Raw genomic sequence first — 16,642 nt, 5'->3', positions numbered from 1 at the left:
CAGCTGATTCCTTATTCGAGAACCTTATACCACAATGCTCTGAATGTATGTTAAACCCCCACCTCACCAGTGTTTATTTATTTACGTTAACCTGAGCCAGCGTGTGCCAGCTGTCACTACCTGCATGAGCGTTTCATTTCGCTTTCTAAAGCCCATGATATTTAATACAACCGCTCAATAGAGGAACCGGCAGGCCACTGGCTCCATGTTGGCTCCAGGTCCACGTGTGCTTCAGGGTCTTTCGCTGTGTTAACCGAGAGCCGTCATGGCCGTCACGGATGCTTCAGTTTCAGTCATTGTCAGAGCAGCCAATCAGATGATTTTGAGGGTTTGGCAGCTCAGGAGGATAGAGAGCATGGGGGAAGAGGAGGCATGTGCCTGATGGGGGTCTGATGGGCAGTTTGTCCTCAGACTCTTGATGACAAAGTGGAGCTGACAGCAGGAGCATCTTATCAGGTAATGCTCATTATCATATTTACATCAAAATAATATTTCCATTTTTCATTAGCCTACTTTTTACAGCCTCAGTAGCTTCACTTGCATTTATTTCTAGAGGCTTTGATGCTTGTAAATGCTGTTAGGTTACAGTGCATGTGTCTTGTGGTTGGTAGTAACGCTACTCTGCAGGGCGCTTTGACAGTGCTCTGACAGGATTGTGTTTCACTGTCCTCCAGTGTGATTAGTTATCACCTGCCTTAACAGTTCCGCTTTAGATCTTCCATGAACCATGAAATAAAAGATCCTCTTTAGTATTCAGTCAGAGCCACTGCTCTGTGCTTACACCTGTCTCCAGTAATGCAGCGTCACAGCATGACTCAACACCATACAGGTTATTTGTTCTTAAAAACTATGCTAGTCTGGCTTTTTCTTATTTAATCTTTGTTGTGGATGATGCTCGTAAAATATTAAATTTGAACATAACACTACACTTTTAAAGTAAAGTGAGGTGCAAGACAAATTTCTAGCAGAAGTCCTTCATTTATACTCATGTTACTATTTGCTTTATACTCCATTGTGGCACTGCTCTTTGACCTTTTGCTTCCCAGGTTTCTCTGAGGGATGCGATGATTGGACGGGCTCCCCCTCCGGACTCACCATGCCAGTCTCCGGCGATGAGCCCATCTGCCCCAAGTTCCAGCCCAACATCTTCGACCCCTCCCGCTGCCACGACTGCCTGCGCCAGAGGCACCTGCACGCTGGCGCAGGGGAGAGCTCGGCCGAGGGAGCGCCACAGCAGAAATCCACTGGGGAGACAACAATTGGGACTAAAACTGGGACTGAAGCTGGTATCGGATCAGGAAAGGGAGTGCTGTTAACACCGATCCCATCCCAGGCGGAGGAACGAGACACCAGCAGCAAGGTGAGAAAGAAGAGAGGGCCAGAGAGGAAGAGGGAGGGGGATGAACAGGGTGGGTAGGTACAAAATGTGTTGAGTGATGGGAGTAGCTGTACCTGAAGATGGACAGGAGGGTGAGAGCATGACAGGTCATAGGTGAAGTCAGCAGCATGCTGAGGTTAAGGGGATACAAACTACCGCATGGCTTGACTTAGACTGAACCGTCTTGAAGATCAAACATAATGTGAAAAGTTTCATTATATCATCTAGAATAGAAAACAATCTGTTGGAGTAGAACAAACTTCACTTGACTCCAAAGCCAGTGTTTTTCTTGGTTTGTATAGGAATCACTTCTCCTTGCACACAGTTCAGAGGTCATGTATGAGTCTTTCTTGCTTGTAGGAAAAGGTCAGAGAGTGAGAACGAGAGGTGACGAGGAGGAGCAGGGTGGAAGCAGTGGCTCCCATTATAAATTAACGAAGCTGGATCACTTACCACCCTCTTGGGAATCACTTGTAATATTAGACAAAGGTGCAACATACAGATACATACAGGCACATTTCTGTACAGTATAAAAACTGTGCCTACTTTATTCTATTTATCTGGCTGTCATGACATAACCACAGCTGTCTGGATATAATCTAGTACACAGTGGATCATGAGTTGTACCTACCTAGTTCCACTTGTAGTTTTCTGGAAGTTGCAGAGGTAAATGCCAATCACTGACATATACAGACAGTGAAGTCACAGTTTTATGTCTTTTTTAAGACGTCTTAAGGCGCAGAGAAGGCTTTATAAAAATGTGGTGAAATATTAATGAGGAAAGCCGCGAGCCAGGTCGAGTTACAGAGGTGTAACCCTAATCGAACAGCAGACTGAACATGTGACTGTGTGTCAGAGAGGACAGAGGGGACAAACACTCTTCGGCTAACCCTCAGTTTAAGGAGATGGAGCCGGACAGACGGATCTAGCATATGTATTTTTAGTGAACCTGTATGCTGAGAAAGCTGATATCTGGTAAGGTCTTTGGTGTCTTTGTTTAGAGATACAGTCCCCGTCACATCAGTGCCTCTTCCTCTGTGACTCGGAGAGAGTTGGAGTTTTTTGCAACGTTGTGATTGGCCAGTGTCTTACCTTGTTATCCTATCAGGAGGATTCTGACGCTCTGTCAGTGGTGAGCAGCTACTGTGATGTCAATGGAGGCCGTCTGGGTTATGGGGAGAGCTCTTTGTGCATCCTGAGCCCCGACTGTGAGCTTTATATCTGTGACGGAGACGACGACGACAGCACTGACAGGTAGGGGTACGAGAAGGTGAAAATAAGTCTTTAGAAGAGCTAGAATTGTAGAATTTAATGTAAATGTCAATGTTTTAGTGAGATTGATTGTCACCACAGAACTGTAAGTATCATTTGTTCTGTCCACCATGTTCTCCAACCTAAAACTTTTGTGTTGCCTAATGCACTTAAATTGTTACTAAGGCTGGGTATCAGTTCTCGATACCTTTAGGGTATAAACCAAAATATACCAAGTAATATCGAAACTTCTTCTGTCAAAAGTGCCTGCATTTGATCCTTTTTGTACCCAGATCTAGGAAAAAAGAATATTTGTATGGTTTTGCTTGCAGCCCGTCACTGCAAGCATTCTTCGATTTAATGCGACATGTGATTGGCCCACTACTACAGTGTCACACCCTGTACAGTCTGTAGCATGGTGACGGAGATGGCCAAGATATGCCACCAATACGTTAAGAAGTATGGCTACATTACTTTACGAAGTTTTCAAAGAGGTATCCAACAAAGTACTCCGTTGGTATTGGTATCACTTTAAGGGTACTGGTATTATTGACGGTATTTTATTTTTTAAACAACACCCAGCGCTAATAGCTACTCTATGAAATCATTCTCCGTCTTCCCTCTTTTGCCTCTCACCTTTCTCCCCTCCTCCCTCGCCCTCCACATTCTCCATCTCTCACCTTTCCATCTCTACTCTCATCATTCTTCTCCCATCTCCTCTTCCACGAAGCTGTCGTGACCAGAGCGACTACCAAGAGTTCAGCGGCTCCGTCAGTGCAGAGGACGAATACCTGCCGATCCGTCGCCACTCGACCAAACTCGGCATGACCCGACTCGACCCTCCGCCCCACCGGCCCAACCCTCGGGCCTGGATGGATGAAGCTCGAAGCAGAGACAGTTTCGGTAGACAATCAGGTACCTGAAAGCTGACCTCGTATATTGTTTGTCAAGTGCTTCATTAATTTCTTGGCAGATAGGGAGAGAGAGTTGGAAGAAATGTAGCAGCACAACCCGATCTCTCTTTTGGACACATGTCTTATGAGTCCTGCACACCAGTCTTCAGTAAACCTATGACTTACTGCACTTGACCAATCCATATCCAGTTACAGCCAAAGGTGTTCTTTACTTGGCAATACTGTTTGATGTCACCAGCTGAGGTGTCCCAGAGCAATTATCAGTAATACAATATAGCTCGGTTTGTGTCAGGAAACCTCAAGTAGTTGCTCTGTAGTTGATCTTTGATGTGTGCATCTCTTATTTCTGCTACTCCTCCTTCTTTCTATTTCTGTCACACTGTGTAACTTCTCTTTGTATTCCAGGGTTAAAAGAAGACAGGCAGAAGCGGGAAAGTGGGTACTTCTCCCTGGGGAGGGCAGCGGGTGCCCGTTCACTGCGTGACACCAGCCCGCCTACTCCTTTCCGCCATTTTGAGAGAGGACATCCCATCTTTAACAGCAGAAATGTAGAGCCCAAAGACACCATTCCCTTCAGAAACCCTAATCTTGGTGTGGCCTCTGAAAGGCCATTGCCGGAGGCTCTAATTGAGGACTTGGATGCTGAAATCCCACCTCCTGACCCCTATGAAGTTGCCGTTGAGGTTGAGGCACAAGTCGGCCCCCGCTCTCCGAGTCCTACTCCTTTTAAGATAGCGGAGTCACTGGCCTCGAGTGGGCGAAAAGGTTTTGGCAGTTCATCTGGCCGGAGAAACCCTTCTTACTCCTCTTCCTATCAACAGTCAGGACGTTTTGAGTCCTCAAGGCAAGGCTCGGCTCTGCAATCTCGCTCTTCTTCTCCCTCACGTGGAAACTTACCATTCAGACGCAGCGAGTCCACTGCTTCCCTCAGCAGGCATAACTGTGACGGTGGAGGGTGGTCTCAAGGGACAGAGCCAGGATCCAGAAGCTCTTTACAAGGTACACATGGGCGCCGTGTTGAGTCAGGAACTCTGCCAAGAAACTTTAAATCATTTGCAAGTTCATTCAAATCCCAGTCCAGCAGTGTTTCTGATTTTAGGAGTGCTTTGAGGAAAACCGAAGTTAGTGGTTCTTTGAGTGGTCGGGGGCGTGACAGCAGAAACTCATCTCCCTCAAGGAGGGACTACAATCCTTCAGGCCAAGTGTCTCATCGCAAAACTGAAACTACCAGCAGTTTGCCACGCAGACATGGGAGCGACAGTCGTACGTCATCTCCATCTAGAAGAACTTCTGACAGTCAGAAAAACTCACCCCCAAGGAGAAATTACAGCTCGTCTAGCCAATCCCCCCTTCGTAAGTCTGAATCAATTATGTCTCTCAGTGGACGTAGTCATTATGGACGCTGTGGCTCCCCCATAAGAGAAGGTTATGACATTGAAAGCCAGACTCTAATACGTAACCAAATAGCTAAGAACGGACTGAATGATCAAGAAGATGAAAGCCCCACAGTGTCTCCATCCAGACGAGGTTACGACACAAGTCAGTCCGTGCTCCGAAAGACTGAATCAAGTCCTGTCAGTGGCAGTCAAAATCGCGACAGCCGATGTTCGTCTCCTGGAAGGAGAGGCTATGAAACCTCTACTCAGTATCAACTTAGGAAAACAGACACCAGTAGTTCCTTACATGGTCGTCGTGAAAGTCGCAACTGCTCCCCTTCCAGGAGAAGCTATGAAGCTCCTTCTCAGTCTCTGCTGCGCAAGTCTGAAGTAAACAGTTCTGTCAGGATTCGTGATAGCCATAGTTTGCTGCCCTCAAGGAGAAGCTATGACGCACCTGAACAGCGCTCTCTGCGGAAAACAGAGACAAGCAGCTCCATCAACAGCAAGAATCACAATAGCCGTAACCCCTCTCCTGTTAGAAACAGTGATCCGCCAGGCTACTCAATCCTCAGAAATGCCACTAATGGAGAGTCCAGCCATTCCTTTCAGAGAAAAAACACTTACCATGACTCCAAATCTGACTCCAATCGCTCACAGCGCTCATGGCGGGAGTCAACTCATTCCCTCCGTAGTTCCTCATTATCTCGTGCTGCTTCGCCCTCCAGACAAACCGCAAATGGCAGCAGAACAGCTTTTGTCACTTTGGATACACCCAGGAGCCCTGGCAGCGTCAGATCTGGGGTTGGTAGACATGGCCATGAGGATCGCTGCCCCTCCCCTAATGAGAAGAGGCAATCCCACCGCACACGGAGCCCTTCTCCTTCACCTCAGATTTGGCTGAGGAGGGAAACCTCCTCTCAGAGCTCCATGGAGTCGTCAGAGTCTGGCCAGATGTCGGTGGGAACCACAGGACGTAACAGGGAGGAGTATGCCATGATGGCTGATGTTCCAAAGGTCAAAATCATCCATCAGAGAGAAGTGCCAGGCCATGTGGGGCCGCCTCAGAGTCAGCAGCCCTCTCGAAGACAGGAGCTCTTTAAACCAGCCAGGTCAGACTCATATTACGCCACAAAGAATGGGAGGAGTGGTGTTGGCAGCATATTAAAACATATTGTAAAACAGGCCAGTTACTGTATGTTATATGGTACTGAAAGGTCCAATATTATAAAAACTCAGATTTCCATGTCTTTTTTATTATAAAGTAGACAAAGGTGCTCTGTAAATACTCTGAAAGTGTTAAAACTAGGGATGTCAGTTTCAGTTAATTTTGCTTTCAATAGTTTGACACTCATAACGAGCAACCAACTGGTAATTTTTAAGAAAAAACCCCAAAACAAACCCCCTCCCCCCAAGAATTATCTGAAATACAGAAATACAAGACACCTTACCTTTTAGTCCAGCGCTCCATTGACTCATAGTGCTGTAGCACCACATTTCAAAGTGCTATCCATCCAAAGGGTGGTAAATTTTAATGTTTTGTGATATAACGCCTTTAACTTTTTTTTCCGTTGGCTCTGTTGACAGATTGCGTGCTGCGCTAACGTTCATTGTGGCCACTGCACACCCTCTGGTCCCACCGGTTAGCTAAAATAAGCTTAGGCTGCTCTGCACTGCGCACCACCCATGTGGGTTGGTAGCTAGCTAGTGGTGCTGCTCAATTGCCGATTGCCACTGGTAACATCATCCTAGTGGTGGGGCAGCGCTGTTGCGGAAACCCTCTGGTCTCCCCCCAGGTATCCCCAGTGAGTAAGTGGCTTGATTTTGAGCCGCAAAACCCATTTAGCATTGTTAGCAACATTAGCACCACTAGCCCTGCAGACACTGCTAACGGTGCTAACAGAGCTATCAGTGGTAACATAGCAAATAAATCAACCCGCATACTCAGCAGGGTGACTTGGAAGAAGACCAGAGGGTGGGCAACATGTACCCACAACAATGCTGGTGGGTTGTAATGGCATTACTACAGCTAATTGCCAAATGAGCAGCGCATCTAGTTGATGTTAGCTCCCACCAGACCCAGGTGAAGGGCAACACAGTAAACTCAAGAGTAGCAAAATTAACCCACAGACTGACTGGTGTAGCCGGTCAAAGATATTCTCAAGTAACAGCCGGTTAACAGTTAACCACTGACATAACTAATCAGAATTCTCAGTCCAACGAGAAATGCGCACAACTCTGCCTTTAAAGAAGGATGTCCGTGAACGCTGTGATGTCACAACTATACTATGTAGGGATGGAAACTGCTGCAACAGTGCTGTTACAGTTATTCCCCCGGCAATGATAAGAGTGCAGAGACAGCGAGAGTGACGATGTAAAATACCTTGAAACCCTGAGCAATCATAGCAGACTAGGTTTTTCAGGAGGGGAGCTTAAAGAGACAGGTGCTAAAATGGAGCGTTTTAGATAGAGGGTGAATACAGGTATGTCAAGGCAGACAGTAAGAGAAAAAATGTATTTTTTGAACGGAAGAGCTTGTAAGCATGCTCTAATGGAAACCCCCCCAAAACAACTATGAACTTAAAAATGAGCATAATATGGGACCTTTAAAGGTGTAGAACTCCTTGTGGTACCCCTAGATGGCTTTGCTTCTTCCACACCATCAGACTGAATGAATGTGACCAAATTAGACACACTGGTGACCTGTTTGTACGGTTTCAGCCACTCCCTGAGCAAGCATCCCTCCAGAGAGTGGGAGGATACAGGGGACACTGAGAGAGACTGGCACTACAGTGGCAGTGGGTATCTATCCCGAGCTCACTCCACCACCTCATTGCAGGTAGGCCGGGTGGGACGAATGAGAGTTTTATTAAAGAATAAAAAGAGCTCAGTAAGCTGTGTTTTTTTTAAACTTTTGATTTAGCTGTCAAAACCCATGTGTTATGAGGGTGTCCTTGATCAAACTAAACATGACTGTCAGAATATTACATTTAGTACAACTCACTGACTCAGACACATATTGGATTTTTGAGATTTCAAAGCACAGAGAGTGGGAGCAGAACAGAAGGGGCTGGGAATTAAGCATTGAAACGCTCTAGTGGTGTGTGCACTGCATTAAGGGGAGACACTGCAGGTGAATAGGGTCAAACTTTTAACTAATATACATCAACATTAAACTTTCTCAGTTTTTGTTTATTAAAAATCTTCAGAAATGTAATGGGTTTTTTTTTTTAAATATGTTTTTGGGCATTTTTGCCTTTAATGGATAGGACAGCTAAGTGTGAAAGGGGGAGAGAGAGGGGGATGACATGCAGCAAAGGGCCACAGGCTGGACTCGAACCCGGGCCGCTGCAGCATATACAGCCTTGTATATGGGGCGCCTGCTCTACCACTAAGCCACCGACGCCCCAGAAATGTAATGTTTAAATATGCAAATGAGGTTGTATCCAATTAAATTAAATTTGACAGTTTTTACAGAGGTAATTTTGGATCCCATTTTATTTATCCATTTTTCGTACCACTTATCCTGTTGGGGATTGTGCTTATCCCAGCTGACACTGGGCAAGAGGCAGGGTACACCCTGGACAGACTGGGAGACTATCACAGGGCAGACACCCATCACACTCACATTCACACCTACGGGCATTTTAATTTAATTTAGAGTCGCCAATTAACCTGCATGTCTTTGGACTGTGGGAGGAAGCTGGAGTCCCCCACCCTGGGTTTTGGACCCTCCACCCCAGGATTGAGCCAGGAACCCTCTCGCTGTGAGACAACAGTGCTAACCACTGCACCACCGTGTCAACCTGATTTTTAATCTCATTTATCTCTCTGTTAATGAGAAAATACTGTCAATGGCTATAAAAAAAAGTCTAAAAAGTTTTCACCATGTTTTTAATCATAAAAACTAAGAACTATACAACATGTTTTATAAATCAGGCTATGAATAATATATGAACAAACTCCTCTGTAAAAACCTTCCGAATATAGATAAGAATAAAACTAGAAAGTTTTGTGTATGTAATTTATACTGAGGTCGAGATTCCTGGCACAGGATATAGGAAAAAACTCAGTTGGAGAAAATGGCCTTTACATGTACAAGATATATATTGTAAAACCACATACATATGTAGAATTTGTTTCATCACAAAACTTTCCTCACTCTAAAGGTTCTGAAACGTTATATTTAAAATACACAAATGATATATTTTATCTAGTTATATATGCACTACTTTTAATAAATTTCCAGAACAGAAATTTTCCATATTGGATGAAGCCAGCTTTTTGATTTTGTCAACATATTTTAGTCAAAGACAGAATTTTAGTTTGGGGCTATAAGAAATAACATGTTGTATAAATCAGTCTACGAATGACATATTCACATGGAAACCACCTGATGGTCGGACCATCAGCCAAATAGACCACATTATCATTAATGCTAAGTGGCGTAGGTCACTACAAGATGTTAGAGCATACTGGGGTGCAGATGCCCACAGTGACCGCTACCTAATCGCTGCCACCATCAAGCTGAAGTTAAAGAAGTTGATCCCACAAGGCCAGAGACAGAAGAAGATGGACATTGCTAAAGGAAAACAAGGAGTTTGTGTTGGAACTTTGAAACCGCTTTAGCACACTAGATGCTGCCTCTAAAATGGGAGAAGAATCCACCATAAACAGTAAATCTAAAACAGCATTAAAACAGGCTTCAAACAAAAAGGGGCCAAGGAATGGATAGCAGCTAACACACGATATATGAACAAACCCCTCTGTGAAAACCTTCAGACTATAAATGGCCTTTAAAGGATATGAACTGTAAAATTCCATATATTTATAGACCAAAAGTTTCACCATGAATCTTCCCAGTCTGATTACTTACATAAGTCTATGTTTGTCTTTTTTTTGTTTTCTGAAATGTTATGTTTAAACATGCAAATGATGCATTATCAAGTCAAATATGCACTTTTGCACACATTTCCAGAATAGGAATCTGACATAAAAAAGCACCTAAATGTGTATTTGGACATTTTCTTTCGACAAGTATAAAAGAAGACATGTTATGGAAGCAAAATAGACCAAAGTCTCAGCTGTAGTGTCTCCCTTTAAGCACCTTTTCTCCCTGACGCAATATAATCCATTGCAGTTGAATAGCAGCCCTGTGGTTTCTACCTGCATAATATGTTAATGCATAACCACATCTTCCACATACCATACACCAGATCTGAAATAGTCTGTGGATGTGAAACTCTGGAGGTTTCTATTTGTACTCAGCCAGACGTTGATTATCTCCATAACTGCAAACTGGTCCTTTCCAGAGGTCTGGCAGTCCCACGGCAGATGAGGGCAGTTCATGGAAAGGTAACCACCACAGATCAGAGCAAATGCAGGTATGTGATAAAGCGTGTTTACTGTAAATGTTCTCTTACTGTACGTATATGCGAATGACCTCCCTTCCACTGTGGAGGGTGAAGGTACAGTTCATTTTCCCAACACTAATATTTGCAGTGAGCACAATAAACCTGTTGCACACATGTTTCAAAACAAGTTTACTGCCCTTCAGTCTATTTAAATATCTCTCTGTTACATATTTACTAGACATGCTGGAAGCTTGTCCAGCATTCACACAGATCTTGTCTATAATTGTAAAACTTTTACACACTTGGCACCCTAACCTGCCGGAGTATCTGCAGCATATCTGCAGTTAAACTGTTAAAGGCTGCTTGCTGTGTGTCTATACACTTCACCTACACCCTACAGGCATTTCATAAGACTGACTGAGCTTTGTCAATTGTGGTCTGCTGGGGCATGTGTTGAAATTCCTGAACTGAAACCAATAGCTACCAAGAGAAGATTTTGGAGGGGGGAGTGCCACTTTGTTTGCAAGCCCTAAAGATTTTCAGTCAGGGAAATATAGCAAGGGAATTTGTGTTTAGGAAGTTGGGGTGCACCAAAGTTTTCCAGGACCCACAAGATTTTAAAGAGGTTTCGTCCCTGAGAAAAGGGAGGGAGTGGGACCTCATCTAAAACAGCCACTTTTATATGTTTTCTTGTGGTTGTGGGTGCAGTTATCTGGAGTTGTATTGTTCCTGGTGTTACCGGGGACGCCTCAGGATCCCCCTCAGCCCCTGGAGGTCCCCGGACACCGGTTTTTAGAGCCAAGCACCGTGTGGTTGTTTTCTCAAACGATCTTCGCGGATCCGCCCAGGAAGTGGCAGACAGAGCAGCAGAGAGAGCACCGAGCAGGCAAAGACACAACCCGAGGCAAAAGTGTAACGTCATCGTCTCACAACTTATCAGAAAAGTTGTGAAATTACAACTTTTAACCACCAAGAGTTTCTCCGTGTTTCATTTGAGTGAACGCACTTCCCCCTTAAGACTGGACAGACTATCTGCGGTGGACGTTGGCGGTTCGCTTGATTAAGTTAACATGGGGGATGAATGGCGGGGTTTTATCTAATTTCGTCAGTGCCCTGTGAGAAAATTTGGATTTTCCCGAGAGTTTTAGCTAAACTGAGACGTTAACTTGAGCGGAAGGAGGGTTTTAGCTTCGTGAGCTAACAGTACTTTTCTTTTGTCTTTATTTTACCCTCTCTGGATCCGGTTATCATGACGGTAAGTTGAACGCTGTTTTGTTTTTCCTGTCACTCCTTCCTGACTGTATTATCACACAAATACATATTTATGTCAATTTTTTATTAACTCTGGCTCAGAAGCTAGCCATTCACGCATTTCATCTTGGTTTAAATGTGTTTTAATAAAGGCTAATGCTAATAGCCTAGCTTGTTTTAACGGACTTTTCTGGTTAACGTTAGTTTGGCTCGAGGGGTGTGCACGTTCCAGCCAAGTGGGCAGACATGCCTCCAACTTCACCGCTAGCTTAAACCTGACATATTTGATCGTTTCTATGTGTTTCCAAACACCCAGTTAAGTTAATAATTGTATTTTTCTGTTCCTGTGACAAACATAATGCTGGTTTGCATGTGTGGTGCACTCTCATCTGTTTACCCTGTGTTGTTTACAGTAGCAGGAAGTGTCATTAGCCAGCAGCTTGTACCGTATGTGTCAGTTTTTACAGCCAGCTGTGACACACGTCCTCTATTTGCACAGCTAAGACAACCTTACACATGTTTTTGTAACACAGCTAGTGGTGGGTAGGGTATATAAAACGTCTATACCTAAGTAAAGGTACAATTAGTCCAATAAAAATGAGTCAAAGGTGAAAATTACAATTTGAAAATCCAACTCAAGTAACATTTAAAAAACCACCATGTTACTAAAATTCTCATTTATCTTATGTAACATTCATTTACTCCTTTTCAAGAGTGTTCTGGCCAAGACAGGCAGCAACATAAAGTTACAGACAGACGACATAGGACAACCATACAAAAAGGAATATACAGCTCCAACACAAACAATTTAGAACACCTAAAGCGATCACTACAATAAAAACCCCATTAGTACGATATTATATGCTACAAGTGAACCATAAAACCACATAATTACAAAGACCATCTAAAATAATATGGAAGTTACCGTCCATTTTAATAGTTTTTTAAGGTGTGCAGGCCAGTGCGAAATAATGAAAACCAAAACTGCACTCGTTGATACACTTTTTAGGGGCTGTTCTTTATTCATCAGAGGAAGTGGTAGCTTGGGTGTGACTTCATTTTTTTACTGTTTTGACCTTCCCTGAGGCTACAAATATTTTTCCTTGAGCCTCCCTGAGTGACTGGCGAAAAATGCATGAGCCTTCCTCCATCATACATGAGTCATTAGATTTTTAAAGGTTACCCTGTGGTGTTTGGAAGTTAAAAGTTGAAGACGAAATCTTTGAGATGTTAGTTTGTTTGTGCAAACAGTACATTTTTGGCCAAATTTGATATGAGACATGTAGAATAAAGTGTTTTTGATGAACTGTCACTATTTTAAGGCTGAGATTTGGTTTGGCTTTTTCAGACTGAGGCATTCGTCGCACATGATGCGTCCAAAGACTTGCAGATATTTAAAAGCCCAAATATAATTTTTGTTTCAGAAATCAGAATCAGAAATACTTTATTGATCCCCGAGGGGAAATTATTTGTGTTTATGGTTTCTTGCTGTGATAAATGGTGCAATTTTGGGGATTTTTAAAGATTTTTTTATTTAATAATCTGCATCAAAATAACTATAAAATACAGCAATTTAAAGCCGAACTAAGAAAAGTCTCCTCCCAGTGCTTGAAAAAATATTTGACATGACTCCACCTTTTTTGCACCACCTCCTTAATAATCATAATACAAATACAGTGACCAACAGGTCCCTTAATGAAGCAGAGCAGGTAGGCTAATCAAACAGTTAAGGAAAGCCTATACAGCTGAGATAGAAACAATTTCCCATTCTCCCTCTCCATCTCACCATCTCTACCCCTCTCTTCCTTATTCTAACATCAAAAATGAATGTAACACATATACAAATTAACATAGCTAGCATGAGCTCATCAAATACATTTTTACCTTGAGTGCATGCAAGTTATTTTGCTTTGTGCTTGTAGAGTAGGGCTGCAATTGACGATTATTTTCATTGTTGACTAATCTGTCGATTATTTCTTCGATTAATCGACTAATCATTTTATCGAAAAATGTGTTAAATGTTGAAAAATGTCGGTCTGTCTCTCCCAAACCCAAAAACTATGTCATCTAATGTCTTGTTTCGTACTCACGCCAAAGGGTTTTAGTTCACCGTCATGGGAGAGTGTGTAAAGCTGCCAATATCTGAACGTAAGAAGCTGCAGTAAGAGTATTTTGGGGTGCTTTATGGTACTTTTCTATGAAAAAAACTCAAACTAATTAGTCGACTACGAAAATAGTCACCGATTATTTTGATAGTCGATTAGTCATCGATTAGTCGACTAATCGTTGCAGCCCTATTGTAGAGGTTAAAGGGGAGTTTTTGAAAGCAAAGATCTCAGTATTTTTGGAAAGGACAGCGAACACTTCGTTATTTAACTGTTGTCTTTAGCCATGTGTAATCAGCGAGTGTCACTTGTGTTCTGGGTTTTGCCCTGTCATTGCATCATGGTCAGAAGACATGTGGTGCTTCTCTTTTTTCAGGTAGCTGACAACTTGGCATCTGCAGTAGTGGTCAATCCCCACATTTAGAGCAGACTTGAAGTCACGAAGGCATAAATGGCAAATTTAGTGAAGTAAAAAGTAGATTACTGGCTCAAAATTATATTTTAGTGAAGGGTAAAAGTACAATTTTAAAAAAGGAACATGTACTTGTTCCTTTAAAAAACTACTTGTTTACTCATGTGTTACTTGTAATGTGTGACTGCCCACCCCTGAAAACAAATAGGAGATATTGATTCTTCAAACAATTGTCATGCAGGACCTGTCATCACAATGAGAGTACACAGGCGCCATTAAGCACACTCCTCTCTTCACACTGTTCAGAGAGGTAATCTATTCAACTCAAGAGCAGCAAGTACAGAGAAGAGGCATACATGCTGTAATAAGCCTAAAGGCTCACCAAACAATGCTCTTCTATAGTGGTGGGAGACGGGCGTCCGGAAGAATAGACGTTGTCTCAAACTGTCACCAGTGTTTGACCCTCTCTTGCTGACCTTTCAAGCAAGGTCGCTGATCTGAGAGCACATGACAAGGAGAAGCACTGTCGCATCACGGTTATTCGTAACAGACGATGCCCTTTTTACTGGGTTCTCCCGTGGCTGCTCCCTGACCTCATATACGGGCATGTATTGACTGGATAACCTGGAACTTTCGATGAAGTCTGACACATCATAGCTTGCTCACAGTAGTATGAGTGTAGATCCTAAAAGATGCAGTTGCACCCTTAAAAACAAGCTTCCTGTTGTATTTATAACCAGCACCTGATGATCCAGCCATTATTTGTAATCATGATGTGTGCATATATATTCTATTAAAATGTTTTGAGACATTGCCACATCATTTATCAATAATAAAAGGACTTTTAAAGGGCCAGTTTGTAAGATTTAGTGGGAAATAGTTGTATTTAGTGGTGAGGATTGCCGACTGTAACCAGCTGAAACTTTTCCTGGTTATAATTCCTTCACTGTTCGGGAGGTTTTTACCGGGAGCCGAATTATCTGCAGAGGTCTCTTCCTCTCCAAAACAAATGGACCAGGTGATTAAACCGGTAAAAACGCTGAATGAAGCAGTTTCACATCACAAATAAATATTTGTCTGACGCTGTTTGGCACGTCTGCGAATGTGTGCTCTTTTTTTTTTCTGACCTAGACATTCAGGAGACATTCACAGAGGTCTCCTCCTCTCCAAAGCATGATTGATCCCTTTATTTTGACACAGCTCAATGCAGAGGAGCTGCTAGTTACGGTGGCCGAAGCAAAAACGCGAATGGCCCTAGAGCCAGTATTTGGTTTGACTGTTTAAGCCACTGTAGAAACATGGCGGTGCAACATGGCAGACTCCATAGACAAGGACCTGCTCCCTATGTAGACATAAACTGCTCATTCTAAGGTAACGAAAACACAATGATTCTTATTTTCAGATGATAATACACTAAAGAAAACATACTTTTTATATTAAGTTTTATTTCTTCCAGTATAGCCTCATCAATCCTATACACTGGACCTTTAAATAAAGCACAAGGCTTATCAAACACATCTTATTACATCTTAGCATGGTGCTGCTAACTTACACAGTGTATTTAAAGTTAATAGACCTTAACATTTGTTAGATTAAAGAGATGAACTAGCTTATACAGGGGAAAACTGGGCGGTACTGTCTTAAAGGCACAAAGCTAATGTCAGGAAGGGAGTATAAGTACAGAAAAAAGGGTGGTTAGAGATGACAGAACTGAGGAATTATATTAGAGTTCAAACAGAGAGGGAGCTGGGCAAGATTATGTAGCAAGAGAATAAAAATGAACAGTAAGTAACTGCAGTGGGGAAAAAATGATGGGAATGAGATGCCAGTGGGAGCTAAGATGACGGACGCAGAAAGAGATTTAAAGTGAGGCATGTACGTGGTAGTGAGACAGAGATAAGGAAAGTGAGGAATGTATGGTGGAAAAAAGTTGCCTAATCTTAATCTGGGATCACCACATCTTGAGGTACATAGCGCGTGTTTTTCCTCTTCCTGTCATCGTGTCAAAAGCGAGAACAGGTCTGTTCTTGGAAATGTTTTAGAGTAGCTAAAGCACGTTTAAGGCATGTTCTGCTACCGCCCAGCTGCAGAAAGAAATGTGAAATATTTCAGAGTTTGCAGCAGGGTTGAGTTATGACCGGAAAAGTTACTGTAGACACTCGTGTTCCTACTGCAAATTACTTGAGTTTCCAGATCTTTCCTCCCATCAGTAATGATTTGCTGCTCCAGTTCCAAATCTTTCTGCCTGTCTGTTGTCTTCACATATTTGTGTCCTCATCTTTTGCACACATGCTTGTTATATTTCACTCTCCATACTGTATGTGTCTTTCTATGAAACCGTTGCCTATACGTATCCTATATGCTGCAGTGCTATAGAGCAGCATCCTGTCATGTAAACATCATGTTGTTGATTATTATATTAACAATATACAGCTTTGTTGAATGATTGAAAAGCATACAATTTGGTCATCATGTGAAATGTCAAGTGCTAAGGCAGTAGATAATTGAGTGATCTAAACTTAGTTATGTTTTTTTATCCCTCGTCAAGGGGTGACCAAGACAGAAATTGAAACCAGTCCCCATCTTCCCTAAGTCCCAAAC

The 16,642-nt window shown here is 42.9% G+C and overlaps 4 protein-coding genes across 6 annotated transcripts in view; 3 read left to right on the top strand and 1 right to left on the bottom strand.

Annotated features, from left to right (window-relative positions):
* srebf2 (sterol regulatory element binding transcription factor 2) overlaps window positions 1–16,642 on the top strand; it is a 597,702-nt gene that overhangs the window by 41,771 nt on the left and 539,289 nt on the right. The gene's annotated exons all lie outside the window — the stretch shown is intronic.
* The window catches only part of zgc:65811 (uncharacterized protein LOC393524 homolog), a 635,041-nt gene that overhangs the window by 180,788 nt on the left and 437,611 nt on the right, over window positions 1–16,642 (bottom strand). The window lies entirely within an intron of this gene.
* Window positions 266–6,570, top strand: LOC125880181 (serine/arginine repetitive matrix protein 2). The gene is made up of 6 exons (XM_049562494.1): window positions 266–374; window positions 1,047–1,360; window positions 2,487–2,632; window positions 3,360–3,544; window positions 3,949–6,031; window positions 6,507–6,570. Exons 1-6 carry the CDS (start codon window positions 266–268, stop codon window positions 6,568–6,570), a joined length of 2,901 nt encoding a protein of 966 aa, XP_049418451.1.
* triobpb (TRIO and F-actin binding protein b) overlaps window positions 5,962–16,642 on the top strand; it is a 25,804-nt gene continuing 15,123 nt past the window's right edge. Inside the window, exons 1-3 of one of the 3 annotated variants that reach the window (XM_049562067.1) lie at window positions 5,962–6,031; window positions 7,641–7,758; window positions 10,232–10,303. In XM_049562067.1, the coding sequence (XP_049418024.1) occupies window positions 10,298–10,303 (6 nt within the window). In that variant the 5' untranslated portion in view covers window positions 5,962–6,031; window positions 7,641–7,758; window positions 10,232–10,297. Of the gene's footprint in view, window positions 6,032–7,640; window positions 7,759–10,231; window positions 10,304–10,819; window positions 11,529–16,642 lie in introns of those variants that run through there. The other 2 variants (XM_049562066.1, XM_049562068.1) reach the window with 2 other exon arrangements.

This window comes from Epinephelus fuscoguttatus, linkage group LG19 (assembly GCF_011397635.1).
Source record: "Epinephelus fuscoguttatus linkage group LG19, E.fuscoguttatus.final_Chr_v1".
NCBI classification, from domain to species: domain Eukaryota; kingdom Metazoa; phylum Chordata; class Actinopteri; order Perciformes; family Serranidae; genus Epinephelus; species Epinephelus fuscoguttatus.
The sequence above is the reverse complement of the archived record's forward strand: the minus strand, read 5'-3'. Positions and strand labels throughout refer to the sequence as shown.